The 25334-nt window shown below is 31.5% G+C and overlaps 1 protein-coding gene across 1 annotated transcript in view; it reads left to right on the top strand.

Moving 5' to 3' along the window:
• Positions 1-6883: 6883 nt before the first annotated feature.
• The window catches only part of LOC125252387 (lethal(3)malignant brain tumor-like protein 4), a 58264-nt gene continuing 39813 nt past the window's right edge, over positions 6884-25334 (top strand). Inside the window, 6 exon segments of the mRNA XM_048165633.1 lie at positions 6884-6975; positions 16575-16654; positions 21450-21539; positions 21612-21663; positions 22032-22117; positions 24677-24781. Coding sequence (XP_048021590.1) covers positions 6921-6975; positions 16575-16654; positions 21450-21539; positions 21612-21663; positions 22032-22117; positions 24677-24781 — 468 coding nt within the window. The 5' untranslated portion in view covers positions 6884-6920.

Raw genomic sequence — 25334 nt, 5'->3', positions numbered from 1 at the left:
TACTGACCCACGGCATGACGCCATACATGACTGAACGAATGATGAAATATAATATATCACAGACTAGTGTGTGTGCGGAGCCATTAACGGGATCATCTGCATTATTAATGAGGATGGCATCTGTGGCACAGAAAGACAGCAGTACAATTACGTCTTCTTGGAAAAATGCATTTTGACAGACGGTTTTATCCACAATGATTTACGCTGCATTCAAGGTATGCGTGTTTATGCATTCAATGAGAGTCGAACCCATGACCCTGCTGTTGCGAGCACTGAGCTCTACTGTTAGGGAGATATGTTTGAGATTCGCTCCGGGAGTATAAGACAGGAGAAATCAACACAGCCCTGGAATGTTCCGAGATATTCTGACCCCTGATCCCTCATTCCTGCCGGAGATAACGGCTCTGCCTCATCCACACATCTCTCTTCCTCTGTAATCTTTAGTTTTTTACAATCGCTACACATTTCTCAATATTTAGGTCACTTTTTCAAAACTCTTCACACAGTTCTTCTGAACAACTTGTGTAACAAATGTAATGTAATGTGATATAATATAATGTAATGCAATGTAATATAACGTAATGTAATGTGATATAATATTATATAATGTAATGTGATATAATATAACGTAATGTAATGTGATATAATATAATATAATGTAATGTGATATAATATAATATAATGTAATGTGATATAATATAACGTAATGTAATGTGATATAACGTAATGTAATTTGATATAATATAACGTGATGTGATATAATATAACGTGATGTAATGTGATATAATATTATATAATGTAATGTGATATAATATAACGTAATGTAATGTGATATAATATAATATAATGTAATGTGATATAATATAATATAATGTAATGTGATATAATATAACGTAATGTAATGTGATATAACATAATATAATGTAATGTGATATAATATAACGTAATGTAATGTGATATAATATAACGTGATGTAATGTGATATAATATAATATAACGTAATTTAATGTGATATAATATAATATAACGTAATGTAATGTGATATAACGTAATGTAATTTGATATAATATAACGTGATGTGATATAATATAACGTGATGTTATGTGATATAATATAACGTGATGTTATGTGATATAATATAACGTGATGTAATGTGATATAATATAATGTAATGTAATGTGATATAATATAATGTAATGTTATATTATATAATATAATGTAATGTAATGTCATATAATATAATGTAATGTTATATAATATAATATAATGTAATGTGATATAATATAGCGTGATGTAATGTGATATAATATAGCGTGATGTAATGTGATATAATATAACGTGATGTAATGTGATATAATATAACGTGATGTAATGTGATATAATATAACGTAATGTAATGTGATATAATATAATATAACGTAATGTAATGTGATATAATATAACATAATGTAATGTGATATAATATAACATAATGTAATGTGATATAATATAATATAACGTAATGTGATATAATGTAATGTATAATGTAATGTGATATAATATAATGTAATATAATGTGATGTAATGTAATGTGATATAATATAATATAATGTAATGTGATATATAATATAATAGTGTGATGTAATGTAATGTGATATAATATATATATAATATAATATAATATAATATAATGTGATATAATGTAATATAATATAATATAATATAATATAATATAATATAATATAATATAATGTGATATAATGTAATATAATATAATATAATATAACTAAAACCACTAAAATACTTAAATTTATGAGACGATTCACTCAACAAAGACAATAGTTTGGATGATGTTTGAGTCAAAGTGAGAAATGTGTTCATGTATTTGTGTGTGACAGAGTGTGTGTGTGTGTGTGTGTGTGTGTGTGTGTGTGTGTGTGTGTGTGCGTGCCATAAATGAGATAAGAAATCCATTACACCATCTGTCAAGGTTTATAATGTGAAAGTAAAACTGTGTCATGGTTTTTTAAAGGAACAACAGATGATATGGATTATTATATTCCACGTGTGTTTGTGTTTGTGTTTGTAAACAGATATTTGACGAATGAGATCCAGATCAAACACTGAGATCTTGTAGAATGCGGGAGTGAAACGTCCCCGTGTTTCCCAGAATCAGGAGTGTTTTGCATCAAGTGAATTCCCAGCTGACAGAAACTACGTCTGTACAGCTTTAATTAGGTTTCAGGTTTTAGTTCTAGTTTATTTAGTTTTCATTCATTTAGTACTTCAATTTAAAGTAAATGAAATTGAGAAAGTCTTGGCAACTTGCTGAAATAAAATATGTTTTTAATGTTTATTAATTATTTATTCTAAGGTAATGAAAATGCTTGTTTTATGGTTTTAGTTTTAGTTTTAGTTAGTGTGTGTATGTGTGGTCGTGATGTACTCATAATGAATGTGTATTTTACATCAAGGTGAAATTCCTGCTTGAAAGAAACTTCCCCGTCATGAATGAGGCCGAGAATGTGAAGCACGAGACTCACGTCCAGATCCTCTGAACAGGAAGTGTGTTCTACATGTTTTACGTTGTGTGAAGGAATGTTTATGAGTGTTATAAAAACACACACACACACAGTGAGTCAACAACACAATCTCTGAGCTAGTTTACTCGAGTTAACCAGAGATCTGATCTGTCACTCCTGAGGCGTCTCAGGCATGCACAGGTTTCCAAACACTGACCTCTGACCTCACAGTATCTGATCCTGATGAATGACAGAACTATTGTTGTGATTACAGGAATGTCTTTACTGTTTGAAGTCTATTTTTCGTCACTGAACTCGTCATCATCAGAGCGGTTGTGCTCAAATCTCTGCTGCGCTGTGACGGCTACATGAATTACAACAGATTACGTTCAGATGAATTATGAGCTGGATAAGAATCATCACGGTCAGTGACTGTGAGAATGGCTCTTCACGGTCTGTGCATTAAGATACTGCTGTCAGATGAGCTCATATAGATCCATATGGTTCTAATCAACAAACAAAATAAATAAATGAGCAGCTCTCACAGTAGTGTGAACATAACATTTCACGTCATGATCAGCTCTGTGACTCTACTGCCCTCTACTGGAGCTCAGGATGAACTGCACTTCTGAGACAAAGCAAATATAATACACATAATGTATTGTAATATAATGTAATGTGATATAATATAATGTAATGTAATTTAATATAATGTAATATAATGTAATGCAATGTGATAATGTAATATATAATGCAGTGTGATATAATGCAATATAATATAATGTAATGTGACATAATGCAATATATAATGTAATGTAATTGTCACAGTTCCCTCATCTCCTGAACTCCATTTCCCATAATCCTCCTGTTCTCCACACCTGCACTCACTTCCCTCGTCATCTCCCCATCATCACAGATCATCCTCACCTGGACCTCCTCGTCAGCACTCCCTATATATATGGACTCACTCCCTTCACTCCTTGTCCATTCTCTGTTGTGTTTATGGTGTATTATGTGTTACGCTGTTCTATATTCATTAAAGTCTATTGTTTGTGGATCTCCGTGAATGCTTCATCTCTCCAGCACATACCCACCGTAACAGTAATGTGATATAATGTCATTATAATATAATATAATGTAATGTGACAATGTAATGTAATATAATATAATATAGTGTAATTGTCACGGATCCCTTGTCCCCAGAACTCCATTTCCCATGATCCTTGTGTTTCTTCACCTGCACTCACTTCCCTCCTCAGCTCCTCATCATCACTCATCACCTGCACCTGGACTCCATCATCAGCACTGCCTTTATCATGGACTCACTCCCTTCACTCCCTGTCCGATCTTGTTGTGTGTTAGATTTGTGTTGCTTGTAATCTCCTGTGTTCTTTATTAAAATCCCGCTATTGTGGAAGTCCGTGTTCGCCTCGTCTCTCCTACTACAGCCACACGTAACAGTAATATGATATAATATAATGTAATGTGATATAATATAATATAATGCAATGTAATGTGACAATGTAATATATAATGCAATGTAATGTAATATGATATAATATATAATATAATACAATGTAATGTAATTTAATATAATGTCATATAATGTAATGCAATGTGATAATGTAATATATAGTGCAATGTGATAAAATGCAATATAATGTAATGTGACAATGCAATATGTAATGTAATATGATATTATATAATGTAATGTGATGTAATGTAATATAATATAATGTAATGTGATATGATATAATATAATATAACATAATATAATATAATGCAATGTAATGTGACAATGTAATATATAATGCAATATAATATAATACAATATAATATAATGCAATGTAATGTGACAATGTAATATATAATGCAATATAATATAATATAATATAATGTGATATAATGTAATATAATATAATATAATATAATGTGATACAATGTAATACAATATAATATAATATAATGTAACGTGATATAATGTAATATAATATGATATAATGTAATATAATATAATATAATATAATGTGATATAATGTAATACAATATAATACAATATAATGTAACGTGATATAATATAATATAATATAATATAATGTGATATAATGTAATACAATATAATACAATATAATGTAACGTGATATAATATAATATAATATAATATAATGTGATATAATGTAATACAATATAATATAATATAATATAATATAATATAATGTGATATAATGTAATACAATATAATATAATATAATGTAATGTGATATAATGTAATATACAAACCCGATTCCAAAAAAGTTGGGACACTGTACAAATTGTGAATAAAAACAGAATGCAATGATGTGGAAGTTTCAAATTTCCATATTTTATTCAGAATACAACATAGATGACATATCAAATGTTTAAACTGAGAAAATTTATCATTTTAAGGAAAAAATAGTTGATTTTAAATTTCATGGCATCAGCACATCTCAAAAAAGTTGGGACAGGCCATGTTTACCACTGTGTGGCATCCCCTCTTCTTTATATAACAGTCTGCAAACGTCTGGGGACTGAGGAGACAAGTTGCTCAAGTTTAGGAATAGGAATGTTGTCCCATTCTTGTCTAATACAGGCTTCTAGTTGCTCAACTGTCTTAGGTCTTCTTTGTCGCATCTTCCTCTTTATGATGCACCAAATGTTTTCTATGGGTGAAAGATCTGGACTGCAGGCTGGCCATTTCAGTACCCGGATCCTTCTTCTACGCAGCCATGATGTTGTAATTGATGCAGTATGTAGTCTGGCATTGTCATGTTGGAAAATGCAAGGTCTTCCCTGAAAGAGACGACGTCTGGATGGGAGCATATGTTGTTCTAGAACTTGGATATACCTTTCAGCATTGATGGTGCCTTTCCAGATGTGTAAGCTGCCCATGCCACACGCACTCATGCAACTCCATACCATCAGAGATGCAGGCTTCTGAACTGAGCGCTGATAACAACTTGGGTTGTCCTTGTCCTCTTTAGTCCGGATGACGTGGCATCCCAGTTTTCAAAAAGAACTTCAAATTTTGACTCGTCTGACCACAGAACAGTTTTCCACTTTGCCACAGTCCATTTTAAATGATCCTTGGCCCAGAGAAAACGCCTGCGCTTCTGGATCATGTTTAGATATGGCTTCTTTTTTGACCTATAGAGTTTTAGCTGGCAACGGCGAATGGCACGGTGGATTGTGTTCACCGACAATGTTTTCTGGAAGTATTCCTGAGCCCATGTTGTGATTTCCATTACAGTAGCATTCCTGTATGTGATGCAGTGCAGTCTAAAGATGAATGTTTGGATGATATTATGCACTGTAGATGATGATAACTTCAAACTCTTTGCAATTTTTCTCTGAGAAACTCCTTTCTGATATTGCTCCACTATTTTTGGCCGCAGCATTGGGGAATTGGTGATCCTCTGCCCATCTTGACTTCTGAGAGACACTGCCACTCTGAGAGGCTCTTTTTATACCCAATCATGTTGCCAATCGACCTAATAAGTTGCAAATTGGTCCTCCAGCTGTTCCTTATATGTACATTTAACTTTTCCGGCCTCTTATTGCTACCTGTCCCAACTTTTTTGGAATGTGTAGCTCTCATGAAATCCAAAATGAGCCAAAATTTGGCAAGACATTTCAAAATGTCTCAGTTTCAACATTTGATATGTTATCTATATTCTATTGTGAATAAAATACAAGTTTATGAGATTTGTAAATTATTGCATTCCTTTTTTATTCACAATTTGTACAGTGTCCCAACTTTTTTGGAATTGGGTTTGTATATAATGTTATATAATATGATGTAATGTGATATAATATAATATATAATGTAATGTAATGTAATATATGATGTAATGTGATATAATGATAAAATGTGATATAACATGATGTAATGTAATATAGAATAGTATTGTAAAGTAATAATATAAAATAATATAATATAATTAATATAATAATACATTCATTACATGCACAAGATGAAAAAGATTCTGTGATATCTGTAATATCATTATGGAGAATATGCCACAAACATGAAGATATTTATGATGCACTTATGCATTAACAGATGCCTCAACTGTTTAACATTATCTTCTTATTACTATTATAATAATTCAGAGTAATAGGAATCATGAAGAAATGTTACAATAAATTGTTATATTTAATTGTTAATATTAAGAAAGTTCACAATTTCTGAGGGAAAAACATGTAGTTTGTGGCAAATATAAGCCCTGCTTGACACTGTGACTTCATCATCCATCAGTTTCAGTTCAGAATATTCCAGATTCACTTTATTCATATTGAAACCATAAATAATAGAAATGATGAGTTGTCTTGGTCATGTGGTTCTTGTCTATATGTGACACCTGTCTAGTCCTCCAGCAGAGGGCTGAGGCTCTGCTGCGCATGCGCACTCGTCAGTGCTGTCACCGCGTCTGTCGGATCTCTCAGGCTCGTGCTGGTAAGAAATCTTCATTAAATGAGGCAGAGTTTGTGCTCTTGTGTTTAATTCGCTTCACGGATGTGAGATTGTGTCGTTCAGGACTGTGATGTGTGTGTCGTTTCGGCGCAGCTGCAGTCGTGTGTGTGTGTTTGTGTGTGTTTGTGTTAATGCTGTTCGGCTAATCTGTGTGTTTCTGCTGTTTAAAGCCAGTCCAGATGAACACGTATCGCTCGTGTGTGTTTGATGTGTGTTAGATGTGTTACAGTGTTTCCCGTCAGACGCGCGCGAGTGTTACATTGTAGCAGCAGTTCGAGCTCTCATCTAATTCTCTCCTCTCTCTCTCACTCTGTCATCACGTTTATTTACTTGTTTGTGTGGTGAAGTCGCCATTTTCCTAGTCTCATCATGGATGTTTGACTTTATGAGTTGATACAGAATTAGATGAGATTCATATCAAACACTGATCTGAAGGAATCATTCAGAGCTGCTGCACCTGTTGAATTTCACTTTTACTTCTGTTCTGAACTGCTTACTTGTGTCAGTTTGCTATATGGAGTAATAAAAGAGTTCATTGTACAAAAATTACTTTGCGTAGCTTTAGTTTATTGTTTCCCTCCTGGAGTGTTTGATTCTAAATCGGTGCATGATGCGTTTTGATGCTTTCAGCAGCAAATAATCGAAAAGAAATGAAGGAAAACGTTCCAGGATTTTTCTCCATATAGTGGACTTCACTGGGGTTCAACGGGTTGAAGGTCCAAATGTCAGTTTCAGTGCAGCTTCAAAGAGCTCTACATGATCCCAGACGAGGAATAAGAGTCTTATCTTCTAAAGGAAATAAACATTATACACTTTTTAACCACAAATGCTCGTCTTGCACTGCTCTGTGATGCTCCACACATGACGTAATCATGTTGGAAAGATCACGCGTCACAGGAGGAAGTACCGATCCAGTGTTTACAAAGTGAACGACAAACGGCCTTTACGAAAAAAGGTAAAACAATGATGTTGGACGATTTGGAGGAGAAAATGAGATGTAGTTTTACCGCGGTACTTCCTCCTGTGACGCGTGATCTTTCCAACATGATTACGTCATGCGTGGAGCATCACAGAGCAGTGCAAGATGAGCATTTGTGGTTAAAAAGTGTATAATGTTTATTTCTTTAGAAGATAAGACTCTTATTCCTCGTCTGGGATCATGTAGAGCTCTTTGAAGCTGCACTGAAACTGACATTTGGACCTTCAACCCGTTGAACCTCAGTGAAGTCCACTATATGGAGAAAAATCCTGGAATGTTTTCCTTCATTTCTTTTTCACTGAAGAAAGAAACACATGAACATCTTGGATGACATGGAGGAGAGTGAATTATTAGGGCTGGGTAAAAAAATATCGATTTCTCGATTTTAATCGATTCTCATTTTTACGAACCGATATTGATTCTTAAATCCCAAGAATCGATTAGTCTAGTCTGTTTTCAGTTGATGAATGAGCAGAATATGTAGCTCCTCCCATCCAATAAATCACAATAATCTTTGTTACTTTTGATATGAAGCAAAGTCTCAGATTTCAAATGACGTCCATCTTATTATGAGATTCAAAAATAAATACCGTTTTGGCGCTGTTTAATGTGGCGTGACAGATCGCTTTAGCGCCTCAGTTAAAGAGAAGCATGTGATCATCCTCTCCTCCGCTTTAATACCAGTTACAGCGAAATAAACATGCATGAACATCTGAAGGTATGTTAAAATATACAGTACAACTTACTGAAATCCGTATCATGTCTCGTGTAATCGCTCAATCAGTGCTTCAACCTCGGAAAGACTCAATAAAACTTAAACAATGTCACGTGACGTCACATTTACCTCAGAAAAACATATTCAGTGACCATAAACTCATTAGTCAGCTAGAAAAGTGAACTCTAGAAAGATAAATATAGCTATGCACCGTTACATATTCATTATCATTTATATGTTCTTCAATATTTAATGCATGTTTGAATAAATCAGCTGTGATTTAAATATTTATATTAAAAAAAACGAATTGGAGTAGAAATATGATTATGTAATTCTAAACTTTATTTATAATAAAAACATAGAGTGTAATTTAAGCGTTTGTGTATAAATAAGTTAATTTAACCTTCAGTATTATTATAGTAGCACCAGCTGACTCTCATGTGTAGTTTACAGCATTAGTGGAGAGATTTTTCCTCTAGAAAATTTGCCATGTGCTGAAACTAAAATACTACATCCAAAAGAATCGAATCGAATCGAAAGCATGTGAATAATAATTGAATCGTGAAAACTGTCAATACCCAGCCCTATAAATTATCAGGAAATTTTCATTCAGAAGTGAACTAGTTCATTATAATAATTAAAGAATGATTCAGTAGTTTTAGATGAAGTACATGATGACTGCAGAAACGTCACTTTCTCCAGGGATCCTCTTTAAGCAGATGTCAGTGGTCACAGGAACAGAAAGCTGCTAAAAGTGCATTTAAATAAAACGCCGCAGCTGTGAGGCTTGCTTTAGTTAACTGGTTTGTGGATTGGGTGTAATGGTTATTTATGTAGATCAGCAGCTCTGTGAGGTTTCCCTGTTTCAAGTGTTTTATCATTGGATTTTCCCACTTCACACACACACACACACACACATGATGGCAGATAGCACTGCTGGTCTCTGATGTCTGTCTGGATTTGAGTGCAGGAAGTTGTTTACATGTTTCCTGCTGAATGGCTGTCACACATCACTTCCTGCTCAGCGTTTATAAGCCTGTTCTGTAGAGCAGCAACACTCGCTTGTGTCTCGTTCCGACATCTGCTCATCTCGATATATATATATAAATGTGTTTATATAGTCTTTGCTATACATGTTTAACTTTCTGATGGAGAAAAACGCTGTTGTTGCACTTGTTTTTCTTTTTCTGTAAAGATGAACGCTACACAAATGCTGGGTTAAAAATGGACAAACCCAGCGATTGGGTTAAATGTTTGAGTAACATGCTGGGTAGTTTTATTAAACTCAACTATTGTTTAAAAATTAATGTGTTTCTTGCTTAAAATGAACCCAAAATATGTTGGAAATTAAAAATCAGACACATAATTACTAGAGGCATTTATTGAGAACGTTTATTATTAAGCAATTTAATAAGTGTTTATTGTTTTAATTATTATTCATTAAAATTATTAATGAATGTTCAATTATCAAACAGTAATAAATGATAATTTCCAACCTATTTTGGGTTCATTTTAAGCAAGAAATACAGTAATTTTTAAACAAAACTACCCAGCAGATTATTCAAACATTTAACCCAACTTGGGTTGTTTTTATCCCAGCACTTTTTATTGTGCAAATAACCGTGAATTGAAAAGTTTAACGTTTTGGTGACACTTTATATTAAGGTTTCACAATGAAAAATACTTCTGCCACATTTATTAATCTTAGTTTGAACATTTATTAATGCATTATTAAAATCAAACATTGTCTGCTAATATTATTTAATGAACTTCAGCTGATATTAACTAACAGTTGCATTTTTATTAATTAACATTAACAAAGATTAATTAATGCAGTGTAAAGTGTCACCAAATTTTTATTATTATTAAGTAAAAATCTTTTAGGTTTTATGTTCCATAAAAACTGTTAATAATGATTGTTTTTAAGTAAGAAACATAAATCCAAGGCTGAGATGAAGTTCATGCAGGATTATATGAGACACAAAACTAAAAGAATCACACATTAAAAAAGGATTTAGTTTGTGTTTTAAATCTTGCATGAGTTACAGTAGAGTTTGATTGACACACAGACTTTGTTTCTGCTTATCAAAGCTGATAATCAGTTTATTTGAAGTGCTCTTCTGAATGCGTTCGGTTATTTATCATTGATCGTTATGCAGCCGAATGTTGTAAAGGTTTATTTGTTGATATGAACAGAGATTCATGTTAATCTTGAGTTGTTTGTTTTCATTTTTCTCTTGTTTCAGACCTTCATAAATGCTCGAATGTGTTTTTATGTTTTGCAGATTCGCGTGTGATCTGTGGTTTGTGCTTTGCTTCATTTTGTAGGTTAAATCTGAATTAATTTCTTCCGTTTCATCTGAAGATAAGAGCTTGTTTTTTCTGCCTCGTCAGTACTTTAGTGTGTTTATTACGATCATCATTGTGTGTTTAAATAGTTCTGCAGGTGTAGAAAGTCATTAAAATCACATAAAAGCAGACCGGAGCTGTTCTGATGATTCTAACGCTCGTGTCTAGACGTGTGCTTAAACCTTTACCTACAGACAGAAAACACCTGAAGGGCTTTCCTTAGAAGAATCGTTCGGTCAGAAGTTAAAAAATATGCCATTTCCTGTCTCTCTCGTCGCTCCAAACTGTTTAAAGAAGAAAGATTAATAACGGCAGTCCATATCTTTATTTTAAGCATTAGAGTTCATTAAACAGTGAGTTGAATGTGTGAGTGAATCAACCAATTCAGAAAGGTCTGAATCCAAAGATTGTTTTGTTCATAAATCAGACAAACTGACTCTGTTTTTCACATAAAGTGTCACATGATCTTGAAATGAGTCATTTGGACTTCTGTTATGGTGTTTTTCTGGAGCTTATTGTAATTTTTTGGGAGTTTATTGTATTTGTGTGACCGGCACGTTCTTTAAAACTTCTCCTTTCCTCTGAAGAAAGTCAGAATGACATGAAGACGAGTAAATGATGATGATTTTTGAGCGAACAGACTCTTTGATCTCAGTCAGATCTGTTGTTTTGTTGAGTCAGAATGTGCTTTCGTTCGTGTGTTTGAGCGTCTGTCAGAGAAACGCGCTCGTCTGAAGGGCGAAGGCTCGGAGAATGACTGATTCACACCACAGCGTTTCCATTGTTTGAGATTTCAATGGGAGGAAAGCAAAGCATAGACTGTGTGTGACAGAAATATCAGAGAAGCCGTCCAGCTCTGTGTTTCCCTGAAGGGACTTTTGCTGTGAGAGTGAAGGATGCTGGGAGATTCTCTGTTAGACAGGGATTATATCAGATTCTGGGAAGATGGTGGTCACTGTTTCCATGCAGAGGAAGTTAGATGTTCAAGCTTTGGGATGTTATTTTAGTTTTATTATAGTTTTGTTTAGAGATGCATGATTAAAAGATTTCTATCGTGTCAAACACACAGTATCATTATTTCTTTCTTGCAATAATTCATGTTATTACAAAAGTACTGGGATGAAAGTTTATAGTTTAGATATAAACACTGATGTCTACGGTAGCGACCGAAATAGAGTAAATCACTTTTATCCAGTAATGAAACGAGTGAAGTCTTTATGAGTGAGTCACTGAATCATTCGTTCAAGATATTCGTTCAGAAATGGCGATTCATCCAGTAATGAAACGAGTGAAGTCTTTATGAGTGAGTCATTGAATCATTCGTTCAAGATATTCGTTCAGAAATGGCGATTCATCCAGTAATGAAACGAGTGAAGTCTTTATGAGTGAGTCACTGAATCATTCGTTCAAGAGATTTATTCAAAAACGGCGATTCATCCAGTAATGAAACGAGTGAAGTCTTTATGAGTGAGTCATTGAATCATTCATTCAGGAGATTTGTTCAGAAACGGCGGTTCATCCAGTAATGAAACGAGTGAAGACTTTATGAGTGAGTCATTGAATCATTCATTCAAGAGATTTCTTCAGAAACGCTGATTCATCTAGTAATGAAACAAGTGAAGTCTTTATGAGTGAGTCACTGAATCATTCGTTCAAGAGATTTGTTCAGAAACGCTGATTCATCCAGTAATGAAACGAGTGAAGTCTTTATGAGTGAGTCATTGAATCATTAATTCAAGAGATTTGTTCAGAAATGCTGATTCATCTAGTAATGAAACAAGTGAAATCTTTGAGTGAGTCATTGAATCATTCGTTCAAGAGATTTGTTCAGAAACGCTGATTCATCCAGTAATGAAACGAGTGAAGTCTTTATGAGTGAGTCATTGAATCATTAATTCAAGAGATTTGTTCAGAAATGCTGATTCATCTAGTAATGAAACAAGTGAAATCTTTGAGTGAGTCATTGAATCATTCGTTCAAGAGATTTGTTCAGAAACGGCGATTCATCCAGTAATGAAACGAGTGAAGTCTTTATGAGTGAGTCATTGAATCATTCGTTCAAGAGATTTGTTCAGAAACGCTGATTCATCCAGTAATGAAACGAGTGAAGTCTTTATGAGTGAGTCATTGAATCATTAATTCAAGAGATTTGTTCAGAAATGCTGATTCATCTAGTAATGAAACAAGTGAAATCTTTGAGTGAGTCACTGAATCATTCGTTCAAGAGATTCGTTCAGAAACGGCGATTCGTCCAGTAATGAAACGAGTGAAGTCTTTATGAGTGAGTCATTGAATCATTCATTCAAGAGATTTGTTCAGAAATGCTGATTCATCTAGTAATGAAACAAGTGAAATCTTTGAGTGAGTCATTGAATCATTCGTTCAAGAGATTTGTTCAGAAACGGCGATTCATCCAGTAATGAAACGAGTGAAGTCTTTATGAGTGAGTCATTGAATCATTCGTTCAAGAGATTTGTTCAGAAACGCTGATTCATCCAGTAATGAAACGAGTGAAGTCTTTATGAGTGAGTCATTGAATCATTAATTCAAGAGATTTGTTCAGAAATGCTGATTCATCTAGTAATGAAACAAGTGAAATCTTTGAGTGAGTCACTGAATCATTCGTTCAAGAGATTTGTTCAGAAACGGCGATTCGTCCAGTAATGAAACGAGTGAAGTCTTTATGAGTGAGTCATTGAATCATTCATTCAAGAGATTTGTTCAGAAACGGCGATTCGTCCAGTAATGAAACGAGTGAAGTCTTTATGAGTGAGTCATTGAATCATTCATTCAAGAGATTTGTTCAGAAACGGCGATTCATTCAGTAATGAAATGAGTGAAGTCTTTATGAGTGAGTCATTGAATCATTCATTCAAGAGATTTGTTCAGAAACACTGATTCATCTAGTAATGAAACAAGTGAAATCTTTATGAGTGAATCACTGAATCATTCGTTCAAGAGATTTGCTCAGAAACGGCGATTCATCCAGTAATGAAACGAGTGAAGTCTTTATGCGTGAGTCATTGAATCATTCATTCAAGAGATTTGTTCAGAAATGGTGATTCATCCAGTAATGAAACGAGTGAAGTCTTTATGCGTGAGTCATTGAATCATTCATTCAAGAGATTTGTTCAAAAGCACTTAATTTTGTTTTTGATGACTAACTTTTTACAAATTTTTTGTCATTTTGTTATGTGCTTTTGTCATTTTATTAGTTTTTTTTATTTTAAATATTAGTATTTAAGTTATTTCAGTTTTAGTTTTATTTATTTCCAGCTAATAATTTTAATGCTTCAATTTAAACTTATTTAATTTCAGGCAACATTTCTAATTGTTTTTCAACTAATATTTATATTTTATTTTATTTCTGCTATATTTTAGTTTGCGGTGCATCAGATTTAATGCTGGCTTTATTCGTCTTAGTTTATTGTTTTATTGATGTCCGCTCCTCATGGGTGTTTACTGATTTATTTATTCATGATTTATTTTTTAAAGCCCCTCTGCCTTTGCGTTTTTGTGCAGTAACATTTTGACGCTGAATAATTCATGTTTCTCTCTGCGGTCTCGACACACACTAAAACACATCGGTTTAGTAATTGAAGTTTCTGCAGGAAATAATAACAGCTGAAATAAAAAACTGTCCAGAAGTCTTTGTGATCTGGACATGAACGTGAGAATCAGAAGCTGAACTGATGCTGCGTTACATCATGTGATCTGTCAGCGGATTCACGCGGCCTGTCAGTCATGTGATCTGATCTGTGAAGAACACTCGTCAGGTGACAGATTCACCACTGTTACTGTCATGTTGATGTTAGCAGATATCAGTCAGATGATTGTTTATGTCCGCAGGGGTCCGGCCTCCACTAGGGGGCCTCAGCACCCTTCCTCAAAATGAATTAAAATGAACTTAAAATGACAAAACAAGACATAAACATATACAGCAGCAGTCAAAAGTGACGTCCGGCCTAAGAAAATTGACATCTTCACCTTTTATCCAAATATTATTAAAGATTTTGTAGTCATATTGCGTAGTCAAATAATGTTATTTATGATTATGCAATGAAACATGACAAATTGTACGACATAAATTTTGTCCAGACTGTCATACAAAGAAATTCTGAACATGCAAAAACAAGAGAGAAGCAAAGAAATATTAATAACTGATTATTATTTGCTTTTTTTCTGTCAGCTTTTAGTTTTTCTGTGCATTATTTTGCATAGTAAAATAAAACCTGTATCTGTACTTTGACTTTTTTTTTTTTTGCCAAAACTCGAACCAAGTTTAGTCTTTGTTCTTCCTTCAAATTTAAAATATTTTTAAAAATATAAAATATTTTCCTTCTATTTTGCTGGTTTAATCAAACTTGTAAGGTCAAAAAAAAAAAAAAAAAAAAAAAAATATATATATATATATATATATATATATATATATATATATATATATATATATATATATATATATATATATATATATATATATATATATATATTTTTTTTTTTTTTTTTTTTTTTTTTTTTGACCTTACAAGTTTGATATATATATATAAAAGTATAATATTATTATACTATATTTATGTATAGTTCTTTATATAGTATATTTGTTTATAATATATTATATTTAAAAGTTTTTATATATTAATTATACTTGTTACATTATATTTAAAAGCGTTTTTATATTAAATTTTAAAAGTGTGTTTTATAGACCTTTAAAATCAAAAAATTATTTTTAATAATTATATGCAGAAAATCTGGCACATCAAGTAAATTCAGTGGTTAAAAAGAGCAGAAAATTAAAACAAACCACAGTGAATCAGACTAACGATCCGCTCTTGGTTTGGTGTGTTTCGTCAGCTTGTTAATCATAATCAGTGCGTTTAAACCGGCTGGATCTGTTCATAGCCGCAGTGATTCATTATCTCATCAATCCGTGTGAATCACCTCGTGTTTTTATTCTCCAAAATCTCCCGTTCCTCATCAGGGACTTTCTGAAGCGCTTCGATAACATCCTCAATCTCCTCTGAACACTTTCCCTCTCATTCGGTCTTCAGTGTTTGTAGGGCTGAGCGTGTTTCTCTATTCCATTTGATTTCGATTCAGTTCTGATTCGATGTTGATTCATTTGGAGATATATCAGGTACGGTACATGTCCATTTTTCTCTCTGAAGTTCTGAACTAATGCTGTAAACCTGTTAAAACGAACGACTGATTTGTACAAACATTTAATTAATGACACAAAAGGCAGTTTTAAGAGACACAAAAACACATTTATTGACTGAATTTTGTGATAAATCTGACAGAATCTGAAAGCTGACACTGTTTCATATCAGAAGTATCAAAGAGTATTATTGGATGGCAGAAGTTTAAAAGATCAGATTTGCGTGTTTTGTCACAGCGTGTGGTTCTTCTGGATGTGAGAGATTGAGACGGTTATTTCCACAGATGTCAGAATCGTCTGTTTATGATCCGCTCGTGTTTCATTGCTCTGATGGAAGGATGAGTCTGAAACTGCAGTAATCTGATGTTGATGGTCTCTTTCAGGTCCTGTGAATGTGTGGACAGATGAAGCATGTGTTTGTGTCGGACGCTCGCGGGATGAAACCCTGACCGGATATCAGCCGGTCAGTTGAACTGTTCATTCTGTTAAATGTCATAGTTTTTAACTGAGAGATTCAGCAGCTGTGAAGATGATGAAGATGATGATGATGATGCTCTTTTATATGTTATGAAATATTAACAGCTGTCAGAAGTGATTCATCACAGCCAGAGATCATGTTTATGATGTCACTTCATCAGTCGTGGGTTAAAAAGTCAAGCTGAAATTATGAAATGTCTCAGTGCAGTTATCAGATCACAGGCTGTGATTTATCAGAGTAAATAATAAATGCACAAAGTGTTTTATGTTGTAACATGGGTTGATAAAACATTAATATAAATGTTTAACATAAATTATGTGTAGAAATTTGTTGTCAACAAAAGAAACTTGAAGGTCTGATTTCTGGCTGATTTCTGACACAATACATGGTTTAATGTTTGAAAATAAAAAATTAAAGACATAAATATTAGTAGATGTACTGTAAAATAAATGAATATATAAATATGAATATATAAATATATATATTTGATAAAAGTTTAATAATTAACATCACTGTATCTCACTGTTAGTCATTTCTAACGTAAAACAGTTACGTTATATATATATATATATACACAGTACAGTCCAAAAGTTTGGAACCACTAAGATTTTTAATGTTTTTAAAAGAAGTTTCGTCTGCTCACCAAGGCTACATTTATTTAATTAAAAATACAGTAAAAACAGTAATATTGTGAAATATTATTACAATGTAAAATAACTGTGTACTATTTAAATATATTTGACAAAGTAATTTATTCTTGTGATCAAAGCTGAATTTTCAGCATCATTACTCCAGTCTTCAGTGTCACATGATCCTTCAGAAATCATTGTAATATGCTGATCTGCTGCTCAATAAACATTTATGATTATTTTCAATGTTGAAAACAGTTGTGTACTTTTTTTTCAGGATTCCTTGATGAATAGAAAGTTCAAAAGAACAGCATTTATCTGAAATACAAAGCTTCTGTAGCATTATACACTACCGTTCAAAAGTTTGGGGTCAGTAAGAATTTTTATTTTTATTTTTTTTGAAAAGAAATTAAAGAAATGAATACTTTTATTCAGCAAGGATGCATTAAATCAATCAAAAGTGGCAGTAAAGACATTTATAATGTTACAAAAGATTAGATTTCAGATAAACACTGTTCTTTTGAACTTTCTATTCATCAAATAATCCTGAAAAAAAATATTGTACACAAATATTTTGTACAATTGTACACATTAAATGTTTCTTGAGCAGCAGATCAGCATATTAGAATGATTTCTGAAGGATCATGTGACACTGAAGACTGGAGTAATGATGCTGAAAATTCAGCTTTGCATCACAGGAATAAATTACTTTGTCAAATATATTTAAATAGTACACAGTTATTTTAAATTGTAATAATATTTCACAATATTACTGTTTTTACTGTATTTTTAATTAAATGTAGCCTTGGTGAGCAGACGAAACTTCTTTTAAAAACATTAAAAATCTTTAACTGTACTGTGTGTATATATATATATATATATATATATATATATATATATATATATATATATATATATATATATATATATATATATATATATATATATATATATATATATATATATATATATATATAATATAGCATACATATATTACATACTCCGTTATATACTTTATATTACTATAGTAATATTTCTTATCTTGTTTAATATTTTATTTAGTAATAGTAATAATTACAAAAAAATGAGTCATGTGGTTTAACATATGGTTTAATGTTTGAAAATAAAAGAAAGACAGAAATATTAGATGTACTGTTAAAAAAAAAAAAAAAAAATATATATATATATATATATATATATATATAATTTTTTAAAAGTACATCTACTAATATTTGTCCTATTTTTTTAATTTCCATTTAATTTTTTAAATACTCATTTATATTACATTATAGCATTGATTTATCTTTTTGTTTATATATATATACTCAATTATTTATTTTATTTTACATTATAGTAATTTATTTTGTTTAATATTTTATTTATTTTTAATAATAAATAAAATATAAAAAAACAAATATAAAAAAAATCAATATGACTATCATTTTTATTAATGATATATAATCACAATATTATATATAATCAAATATAAAGCATATATATATATATATATATATATATATATATATATATATATATATAATATATATAATTAAATATTAAAATACATTTTATATATATATATATATATATATATATATATATATATATATTTTTTTTTTTTAATATTTAATAATATAATAATAATTAATTATATATAAATTAATATTAACATATAATATATATAAGTTTTTTGCAGTACATCTACTAATATTTGCCCTATTTTATTTTATTTCATTCATTTTTAAATACTCTATTTATATTACATTATAGCAGTAATATTTCTTATTTTGTCTTATATATTTATTTTTTATAATACCAAATTATTTATTCTATTTTACGTTACAATAGTAATTTATTTCAATATTTTATCTATTAATAACAGCACTAATAGTTAGAGTCATGTTGATTTTATAATCACAATATTAATCACATATAATCACAATTGCAATCGATGCTTTAGTTTTAATGTTGTGAGATAGTCAATGTCTAAACATTTAATATTTGACAACTGTTTTACATTAGAAATGACTAACAGTGATATAAAGTGATGTTAATTATTAAACTTTTATCAAATTTCACAGTTTTTATTAGAAATATGCTGTCATTTACACGAATCATAACTGAATGTGACAAGAAACGTTTTGAGTTTTCAGCATATTAGACATACGATAAGAGTGAATGTGTGCGTATTTTAAATTAAAATATTATTTGCAATTGCATCCAACCATAACCTAGACTCAGGCCTTGAGTTCAGCCCAAAAACAACCATCCAGCTGACCTCTTGTGTGTTGGATGTGACCTTAAACCATCTGATGTAAGATCAGGTCGTCCTCCAGGTGATAGTTGTGCGTCTCATGTGATCTTCAGTCAGCAGCAGCTCTTGATTCAGACTCACTGAGACTCTCTTTAGTGCTGGAAACTGTGTAATCCATCGCCGTCAGTCTGAACGGCCTCCTGGGAGATCCAGATCACTGCAGGCCAGCCGTAATGAGGAGTGAGACTGTTGAGTTAAATACAGCATACTGTTTCTGATCTTTAAAGGAGCCAAACAAGAACATTCTGTCCTGCAGCTCAAACCGTTCACACGTTTATTTCTTTAAAGAAATTAATACTTTTATTCATCAAGGACGCATTAAATTGATCAAAAGTGACAGTAGAAACATTTATAGTGTTTCTTGAGCAGCAAATCATCATATCAGAATGATTTCTGAAGGATCATGTGACTGAAGTCTGGAGTAATGATGCTGTAAATTCAGCTTTGATCACAGCAATAAATTACACTTTACTATATATTCACATAGAAAACAGCTATTATAAATTCTAATATTTTGTGATTTTTACTGTATTTTTAATCAAATAAATTCAGCTTTGATCACAGAAATAAATTACACTTTACTATATATTCACATAGAAAACAGCTGTTTTAAATTCTAATAATATTTAGTGATTTTTACTGTATTTATAATCATAAATTCAGCTTTGATCACAGCAATAAATTACACTTTACTATATATTCACATAGAAAACATCTGTTTTAAATTCTAATAATATTGTGTGATTTTTACTCTATTTTTAATCATAAATTCAGCTTTGATCACAGGAATAAATTACACTTTACTATTTATTCACATAGAAAACAGATATTTTAAATTCTAATAATATTTAGTGATTTTTGCTGTATTTTTTATCAAATAAATTCAGCTTTGATCACAGAAATAAATTACACTTTACTATATATTCACATAGAAAACATCTGTTTTAAATTCTAATAATATTTAGTGATTTTTACTGTATTTTTAATCAAATAAATTCAGCTTTGATCACAGGAATAAATTACACTTTACTATATATTCACATAGAAAACATCTGTTTTAAATTCTAATAATATTTAGTGATTTTTGCTGTATTTTTTATCAAATAAATTCAGCTTTGATCACAGAAATAAATTACACTTTACTATATATTCACATAGAAAACATCTGTTTTAAATTCTAATAATATTTAGTGATTTTTACTGTATTTTTAATCAAATAAATTCAGCTTTGATCACAGAAATAAATTACACTTTACTATATATTCACATAGAAAACAGCTGTTTTAAATTCTAATAATATTTAGTGATTTTTACTGTATTTATAATCATAAATTCAGCTTTGATCACAGCAATAAATTACACTTTACTATATATTCACATAGAAAACATCTGTTTTAAATTCTAATAATATTGTGTGATTTTTACTCTATTTTTAATCATAAATTCAGCTTTGATCACAGGAATAAATTACACTTTACTATTTATTCACATAGAAAACAGATATTTTAAATTCTAATAATATTTAGTGATTTTTGCTGTATTTTTTATCAAATAAATTCAGCTTTGATCACAGAAATAAATTACACTTTACTATATATTCACATAGAAAACATCTGTTTTAAATTCTAATAATATTTAGTGATTTTTACTGTATTTTTAATCAAATAAATTCAGCTTTGATCACAGGAATAAATTACACTTTACTATATATTCACATAGAAAACAGCTATTATAAATTGTAAAAATATTTCACATTTTTAGAGTATTTTGGATCAAATAAACGCAGAAGAGACTCTGAGTTCAATGCTCTGATCGTGAGGTTTGTTTGTGTCCGTAGAGTCGATCTCTAATGATGCAGAGTGACGACCGCAAGAGGAAGAAACACAGTTTGAACCCCAGAAGCGTATCAGACGAGTACAGCCTGCGTGTGAGTACCGTGACCTCTGACCTCAGCTCAGTTCCAGTGAATCAGTGACCAGACTTTCTGCTTCCTTCTCAGGAGCGACCGAAAGAAGACGCCGCGAAGATGAAGAATAAAGTCACTTCACAAGGTATACATACACACATTTAAGTATTTTGAGAGTGTAGGGATTGTGATTGGTGTGTTTTGCTTGTTTCAACTCTCTGATTGGTGGGATTTTCTGTACAGCATCATGGGTAATGTAGTTTTTCACTACAAATTGAACATGATTATTTGACAAAATCAGTTGAAATAATGTGTGATGATGGTTTCAAATAACATCGACTAACAGCCTCACAGTAGGATTGTCTTTAACAGTTTATAAGTTATCGTTAAATTCATTTCTCTGTGGAGAAAATGAATGAGTTTCGCTCTATTGCGGTCCATCACACACCACTGACAGCGTCGGTGTTTGTTTTGTGGAGCAGAAGCTGAATAACTGAGTGTGTTTGTCAGCAGTGAGCGGAAAGAAGAAGCCGTGGTCCTGGGATCAGTATCTGGAGGACGAGAGAGCAGAAGCCGCACCTCTGCAGCTCTTCACTGAGGTACAGCGTCTGATCTGGGGTCAGCTCTGATGATGATGATGAAGGTGTCATTAGACTGTGTTCACTCTTCAGTCTGAAACAATAATGTGTCTGTTAGAATATACTATTAAATTCAGATATGAAGGGCCTTATGATTTCTGGACGGGATCACAGATTTTAAATTACATAAAGTTATTAAATTGTTAAGGTTTTATGAATTCAATTGATTAGACATGCTTTTTGAGTATTAATATTTAATTAAGCCATTCAGAAAAACTTAAAATGGAAAGCACAGAATTTGGTAAAAATGTAACTGAATTTTGGGAAAAAATTAAATGGATTTCATAGAGTGCCAAAATAATTTTTTTTTATAAATTGTTGTTAAATATATATATAAAGCCTTAAAATTTAATTTTAGTTAAACTTTTAATAAATTGTTGTTAAATTGTATAATTTTTATGATTTCACTTAATTACACAAGCTTTTCAATTACTAAAATTTAATTTAAACATTAAAACACAATCCAAAAAAAATAAAACAGAGAATATGAAATTTTCGGAAAAAATAAAACCGATTTCGTAAAGTCATATAAATTTTTTTTTTTTGTTAACCTTTTAGTGAAATGTTGTTAAATTGTATAATTTTTATGATTTCAGTTAATTAGACAAGCTTTTTGATTACTAAAATTAATTTAAACATTAAAACACAATCCAGAAAAAAATGTAATGGAAAAAGCGAAATTTGGACAAAAATAAATAGAAAGGTTTTCAAAGGGCCCTAAAATGTTATTTTTATTAAACTTTCAATGAATTGTTGTTAAATTGTACAAGGTTCATGATTTCAATTAATTAGACATGCATTTTTATGACTAAAATTTCATTTAACCATTAAAACAATCCAGAAACAATAAAACAGATTTCATAAAGTCATATAAATTTTATTTTTGTTAAACTTTTAATAAATTGTTGTTAAATTGTATAATTTTTATGATTTCAGTTAATTAGACATGCTTTTTGATTACTAAAATTAATTTAAACATTAAAACACAATCCAGAAAAAAATGAAATGGAAAAAGCGGAATTTGGACAAAAATAAATAAAAAGGTTTTCAAAGGGCCCTAAAATGTTATTTTTATTAAACTTTTAATGAATTGTTGTTAAATTGTACAAGGTTCATGATTTCAATTAATTAGACATGCTTTTTGATTACTAAAATTCAGAAGAATTAACTGAAATAACTGAATTTGGGGAAAAAATTAAAACAGTTTGTAAAGCTCTAAAAATTTAATTTTTGTTAAACTTTTAATACATTGTTGTTCAGTTGTATAAGTTTCATGATTTAAATTATCTAGACATGCATTTTTATGACTAAAATTTCATTTAACCATTAAAACAATCCAGAAACAATAAAACAGATTTCATAAAGTCATATAAATTTTATTTTTGTTAAACTTTTAATAAATTGTTGTTAAATTCTATCATTTTTTTTATGATTTCAGTTGATTAGACATGCTTTTTGATTACTGAAATTTAATTTAAGCATTAAATTGCTTTCATAAGGCCCTAAAATGTTACTTTTATTAAACTTTAAATGAATTGTTGTTAAATTGTATAAGATTCATGATTTCAGTTAATGAGACATGCTTTATGATTACTAAAATGTAACTTTACAATTTTAAATACAATCCAGAAAAATTCAAAACAGAGTTTGGGGAAAAAGTAAAACAGTTCGTAAAGCTCTAAAAATGTAATTTTTGTTCAACTTTTAATATATTTTTGTTCAGCTGTATGCGATTTAAATGAATTAGACATGCTTTTTGATTACTAAAACACAATCCAGAAGCAATGACAGTTTTTATAGTGATGAACCAGCGGCTCGATATCAAGAACGCATTAAAGATTGAGCAGAATCAGTTTGTGTTAAATGTGTTCCTTTAGCGCATCACTTACTGTCCTGTGCTGGATCAAGAGCTAAAAATAACCCAACCTGTATGAACGCCTCCGCATGCGCTGATCACGTGACGCCAGAGCTGCATTGTTACACACTCACTCCAGATCCGGCAGGTCAGCAGGATTCTGTGATTAATGTTCGTGGAGCGACGCTGACTGCAGACGCTCCTGTGTGTGTGAAACAGCACTTCCAAACCTTTAACAGATTATTTCATCATGTTTCCTCACTTATGATGCTGAAGTTCTTGATTTGATTCGCAGTGATAAAAGTTTATACCTTGAATGGATAAAAGCATCTGCCAAATGCATTTAAATGTTATGGCTTTTTTATGATGTATTCCAAGTTAATTTCACAACTTTGTATGAAAACACAGCGAGACAGTCAGAAGAGAAACAGATCCAGGTCTCTCCGTCACACAGACGTGATTTACTCCAGCAGCTGGCAGCGTTCGTGTCTCCTGACTTTGAGCTCATAAAGCGCTGGTGTCCTCGTCTCTCGGCCCGTTTTGTTCCTGAAGGGATGCGACAGGAAATCTGCTCCCCTCGGAAACACACCAGACTGAAGACGTTCAGTGGTGTTGAAGCGTCAGGTTCTTCATGTCTCTGAACTCTTTGATTTGTGTTCTTCTAGTTCCAGGCGTTTCCGAACAGCAGGAGCGGATTTAAGGTCGGAATGAGGCTGGAAGGGATCGACCCGCTGCATCCGTCCATGTTCTGTGTGCTGTCTGTGGCCGAGGTCAGAAATACTCACTTTACTACACATGATACTTCAGAGTGCATGCATGAAATAAAAATTGCATGTCCTTTTTAATCATAAAATCACTTCATTTTTATACATTTTTCATGAAATAAGACAAGCATGACCTGAGGTCACATGCCGCGTTTCGGCACAGCGCCACCTAGTGGCTCAGAGATACAAAAAAATGTGTACTTTTGCTTATAACTTCTGAACAGTTTGTCCAAAAATCGCATGGATGGACCATTAAGTTTTTACTAGTGACTGTGTTGATGGTTTAGGATGGTTAGGGTTAGGATGGATGGATGTTTGGATGGATGGATGGATGTTTGGAAGGATGGATGGATGTTTGTTTGGATGGATGGATGTTTGAATGGATAGATGGATGTTTGGATGGATGGATGGATGGATGTTTGGATGGATGTTTGAATGGATGGACAGATGGATGTTTGATTGTTTGTTTGGATAAATGGATGTTTGAATGGATGGACGGATGGATGTTTGATTGTTTGTTTGGATAAATGGATGTTTGGATGGATGGATGGATGGATGT

The sequence above is a fragment of the Megalobrama amblycephala genome, linkage group LG18 (genome assembly GCF_018812025.1).
Source record: "Megalobrama amblycephala isolate DHTTF-2021 linkage group LG18, ASM1881202v1, whole genome shotgun sequence".
Taxonomy (NCBI): domain Eukaryota; kingdom Metazoa; phylum Chordata; class Actinopteri; order Cypriniformes; family Xenocyprididae; genus Megalobrama; species Megalobrama amblycephala.
The sequence above is the reverse complement of the archived record's forward strand: the minus strand, read 5'-3'. Positions and strand labels throughout refer to the sequence as shown.